This window comes from Neolamprologus brichardi, chromosome 3 (genome assembly GCF_056152115.1).
Source record: "Neolamprologus brichardi isolate AB-2024 chromosome 3, ASM5615211v1, whole genome shotgun sequence".
NCBI classification, from domain to species: Eukaryota; Metazoa; Chordata; class Actinopteri; order Cichliformes; family Cichlidae; genus Neolamprologus; species Neolamprologus brichardi.
The window spans coordinates 21438006-21442817 of record NC_142106.1 but is presented as its reverse complement, the minus strand read 5'-3'; the positions used below and the strand labels follow the sequence as shown (position 1 = coordinate 21442817).

At 43.7% G+C, this 4812-nt stretch overlaps 1 protein-coding gene across 3 annotated transcripts; it reads left to right on the top strand.

The window, feature by feature from the left end:
- The first annotated feature begins 2736 nt into the window (after nt 1-2736).
- LOC148103862 (tripartite motif-containing protein 16-like) lies at nt 2737-4410 on the top strand. Of its 3 annotated transcripts, XM_087834116.1 has the most exons (3): nt 2737-2771; nt 2907-3205; nt 3278-4410. In XM_087834116.1, exons 1-3 carry the CDS (start codon nt 2737-2739, stop codon nt 4408-4410), a joined length of 1467 nt encoding a protein of 488 aa, XP_087690242.1. The 3 variants fall into 3 exon arrangements, with proteins under 3 accessions (XP_087690242.1, XP_087690239.1, XP_087690237.1); XM_087834113.1 differs by having other exon boundaries at nt 2907-4410; XM_087834111.1 differs by having other exon boundaries at nt 2737-3205.
- The last annotated feature ends 402 nt before the right edge of the window (nt 4411-4812 follow it).

Sequence of the window (4812 nt, the reverse complement as noted above, 5' to 3'; positions counted from 1 at the left end):
CCTTTGTCTTTGAATCTGGTCACGAGTGGAAGTGAATGGTGGAGGAGAGGCGGAAATGGTGCAATGTGTCCGTGCTGGGACAATGGAGCTGGTGCAGAAGGTTATGTAGTGAGTGACACACTCAGTAAGCCCACTGGTGTCCTCACCGTGAGGCTCACAGAGTGTCTCCCAGTCTGTCACCTCAACACAACCCTGTAGTTCCACTAAAGCCTCCTCCGACCACCTACTACTATACTTCTAGTGGTCACAGCTTCCCTCTTCACAATAGGCACATAGCAGGGGGTGAAACAGGGGTTTATATAAAAGCTAAAATACTAAAGCTACAACCTTTAATATAAAGCTGCTGCTGAGCAAACATGGCTTATACTCCTACTCTTTCTATTAACTAGACATAAAAACACTTAAGGTCACCCTCTGATGTATTTACCACCCCGTCGTAGATCAATCACAGTATCCTGAACTCTCATTGGTAGACGCTTGAATTGTTGTCGTGAAGTTCAGCCTGGATATCTTAAAAGGAAGGAAACTGAACTTCTTTTCAGGCACTTAGACTAACATGACCTGGACCCTTTTAGCGCCCTCTGTAGTTGAACTGTGGAAGTGAAACAGAGCCACAGCCTGCACACACACAGTTTAACACATCAGTAACTGCACAACATGCAGAGCAGGAGTGAACATGCTGCAACACTTCAAACTGATCATAACTGTGTCAATAAAACCATGAATGCTGCCAAACTGCTCAGTGTATGACTCAGACTGATAGCTGCTCCCTGCTCTCTGACACACTGTTGAGTATTTCATGTATTTAACCACTTTAACAACTCTGACCTTTGACCTATTACAGTTGTTATGGCGATCCTTGGTGACCTCTGATGTTAAAAACAGTATGAGGCTGTGAGCAGGTGAAGAGGCTCATATCTGTGCTGTTTCCTTCATTGATGTGGAGGTGTGTGTGTGTGTGTGTGTGTGTGTGTGTGTGTGCGTGCGTGTGTGTGTGTGTGTGTGTGTGTGTGTGTGTGTGTGTGTGTGTGTGTGTGTGTGTGTGTGTGTGTGTGGACAGTGAGCAAGAAGACGATGAAGAGGATGATGAAGGTAAAGAGAGCAAAGAAAATGAAGGTCACCCTGAGGGTGGTGGGAAGGATGAGGAGAGGACAGATTTCTTAGATTTCAATTCTTTACATTTTTTGTCCTTCGTGCTTTTGAACCATCAAACTGTAGGTCAGGAAAGCTGATTCTTTTTGTCTGTTTCTGATAATAAAACATGTTTCTGGGGACGTCGTGTTCAGCTGTCTTTATCATGCAGTATAGTAAACATGTTTCAGTGTGAATGTTACAAAGATGAGATTTTACTGTGAAGCTTTTTTATACCAGGGGAATCATAAATACTTCAGTGATGTAAATAATGCTCTCAGAAGCTGGAAACTCCAAGCAAAACTCACTGAACCATAAATAACTGTAGATTACAATATGATGAGAAATGAGGGCTGAAATGTGAGGAGGTTTCAGACGGTGCAGACTTATGGACGTGTTAGATTTGTATTAAATGTGGTTTGTGAAAAGTTCATTACTGCTTTGTAGATTTCCCCTCATTAACACACTGTCTGAGCTGCTGACTTACACAGGTCAGCTTCACTGTTTGATTCTGATAGCTGAGCTGACACAGGCTCTGTGATCTGCTGTAGTTTGTTAGAAATACTTTGACTCACAGAAAAAGCTGCTCAGCTCTTGTTCTGGACACATTTGGGAGAGAACCTGCCTCTGTGTGTAACAGCGCCCCCTGCTGCTCTTGATGATAAATGTGCAGATGCTGATTCTTGCTGTGACTGTTGATCCAACTGGAAGTTCTGTGGTTACAGGTCCAGCTTCCTCCTGTGAAACCTGTACTAGTGAGCTGCTGTTACAGACCACCAAGTTCTAATATCCAGTATCTCCAGGTCACATGTACAAAGCTGCAGTCAGTCACTGGAGACCTTAATATTGAGTCGTTCTCACATACCTGTATTTAGCCACGTCCCTGCTCAAGAAGATTTTGTGTGATCAACTCGACCATAATAACAGAAAAATACTTTTAAAGAAGGATCAGAGTTTCATTTTATTCCTGACAAACATTTATCACATTTTTGTGGAGCTGAATGTGTTTGAAAACCCTTTAATTTGTTTACTGTCTCATATACCAACTACTACACCTGCTGCACCCTCTCACCTCTGATGGTGTTTGAGGGACAGAAACAATTGAAATGAACATAAACTTAAATGCAACATAAGCATCATGTCAGTGGCTTCCTTATCTGTATGTTTAGGATCATTGTCCTCCTGCATTGACTGAAACTGAAGGACTGTTTGTTAACTTCAGTGAGAACTCTGACATTTCTAAACTGAAGTTTATTTATATAGAAGAAAGTGTTAACAAGCTTAAAAGTTGATGTGAGCAGTAAATAAAAGGGTTAAACACACAGTATCGCTCTCAAACTGCTCCTCTTCCTGGAGTGAAGCACAGCCTGATAACCCTCCCTCTTCTTCCTGCTCTTAAACACAGCACCTCCTCTCTGTCCATGTGTTTCCTCGTTCGCTCCCCTTCAGATCTGCACTTTGAAGATGGGTGTAACAAACATGTGGTGACGTGTAAGAGCTGACAGGCTCCATTCACTGCAGAAACATGTTGTTGAGATCAGAGCTCAGACTAGTTTCAGTTATAAGGAAGAGAAACTCACACAGTCACTGACACTGAGAGGAGAAATGGCGCAGAAAGGAGTTCAGCTGGACCGAGAAACCTTCTCTTGTTCCATCTGTTTGGATCTACTGAAGGATCCGGTGACTACAGCCTGTGGACACAGCTACTGCAGGAACTGTATTAAAAGTTTCTGGGATGAAGAGGACAGGAAGGGAATCCACAGCTGCCCTCAGTGCAGGAAGACTTTCACACCGAGGCCTGTCCTGGAGAAAAACATCATGTTTGCAGCTTTAGTGGAGCAGCTGAAGAAGACTGGACTCCAAGCTGCTCCAGCTGATCACTGCTATGCTGGACCTGAAGATGTGGCCTGTGATGTCTGCACTGGGAGGAAGCTGAAAGCCCTCAAGTCCTGTTTAGTCTGTCTGGCCTCTTACTGTGAGAAACACCTCCAACCTCACTATGATGCAGCTCCATTAAAGAAACACAAGCTGGTGGCCCCCTCCAAGAAGCTCCAGGAGAACATCTGCTCTCGTCATGATGAGGTGATGAAGATTTTCTGTCGTACTGATCAGCAGAGTATCTGTTATCTCTGCACAATGGATGAACATAAAGGCCATGAAACAGTCCCAGCTGCAGCAGAAAGGACTGAGAAGCAGAAGGAGCTCGAGGTGAGACGACTAAACATCCAGCAGAGAATCCAGGAGCGAGAGAAAGATGTGAAGCTGCTTCAACAGGAGGTGGAGGCCATCAATGGCTCTGCTGATAAAGCAGTGGAGGACAGTGAGAAGATGTTCACTGAGCTGATCCGTCTCATCCAGAAAAGAAGCTCTGATGTGAAGCAGCAGGTCAGATCCCAGCAGGAAACTGAAGTGAGTCGAGTCAAAGAGCTTCAGGAGAAGCTGGAGCAGGAGATCGCTGAGCTGAAGAGGAAAGACGGCGAGCTGGAGCAGCTCTCACACACAGAGGATCACAACCAGTTTCTACACAACTACCCCTCACTGTCAGCACTCAGTGAGTCTACACACTCATCCAGCATCAATATTCGTCCTCTGAGCTACTTTGAGGATGTGACAGCAGCTGTGTCAGAGACCAGAGATAAACTACAGGACATTCTGAGAGAGGAATGGACAAACATCTCACTGACAGTCACTGAAGTGGATGTTTTACTGTCACCACCAGAGCCAAAGACCAGAGCTGGATTCTTAAAATATTCACATGAAATCACACTGGATCCAAACACAGCAAACACACGTCTGTTATTATCTGAGGGGAACAGAAAAGTAACAAGAATGAAGCAACAACAGTCTTATTCTGATCATCCAGACAGATTCACTGGATGGTTTCAGGTCCTGAGCAGAGAGAGTCTGACTGGACGTTGTTACTGGGAGGTGGAGTGGAGAGGGAGAGAAGTTGGTGTAGCAGTCGCATACAAGAATATCAGCAGAGCAGGGACGGGCAATAAATGTGGATTTGGATGGAATGACAAATCTTGGGCATTATATTGGTACTCAGGAAGTTTTAAATTTCGACACAACAAAGTCCAAACTGACCTCTCAGGTCCTCGGTCCTCCAGAGTAGGAGTGTACCTGGATCACAGAGCAGGTATTCTGTCTTTCTACAGCGTCTCTGAAACCTTGACTCTCCTCCACAGAGTCCAGACCACATTCACTCAGCTGCTCTTTGCTGGAGTTTATCTTTATGGACTTGAAGCCACTGCAGAGTTGATTAAAGTCAAATAGAGAAGACAGGTTCATGTTGATCCCTGACCATTATATGTACTTGTGTAGTTTCTAAATGAGGCTTTACATTTTAGAAGCTGAGAAGTTCAGTGGTCCATTGATGTGTGAAAATAATATTGCACTGATTCAAACTGTACTTACATTTATATACCTTACATCAATATAAATCTGAATTTGTCCTTATGGCTGATAATCATGTGAGTTTAAATGATACTACTCTTCATATTCAGCATGTTTGAAATCTGTCATCAGTCTGGTTAGTGGTTTTATTCTGTAGTTGCTGTAGTGGGTTGTCAAATGCAACAATATATTGGAGCTGCAGTGATTCATCAGTTAGTCAATGATTAGAGAATTGATTGTTTTATCATTATTTTAGTCACATTTAAAGCTGGTTCCAGTTTC

What these genes read in the sequence shown, in the direction of transcription:
- LOC148103862 (XM_087834111.1), top strand. Translation starts at nt 2,737, where the DNA reads ATGGCGCAGAAAGGAGTTCAGCTGGACCGAGAAACCTTCTCTTGTTCC. An exon ending in GGAGAACATCTGCTCTCGTC is followed by an intron (nt 3,206 to 3,277) that starts ATGATGAGGTGA and finishes CAATGGATGAAC; the next exon opens with ATAAAGGCCATGAAACAGTC.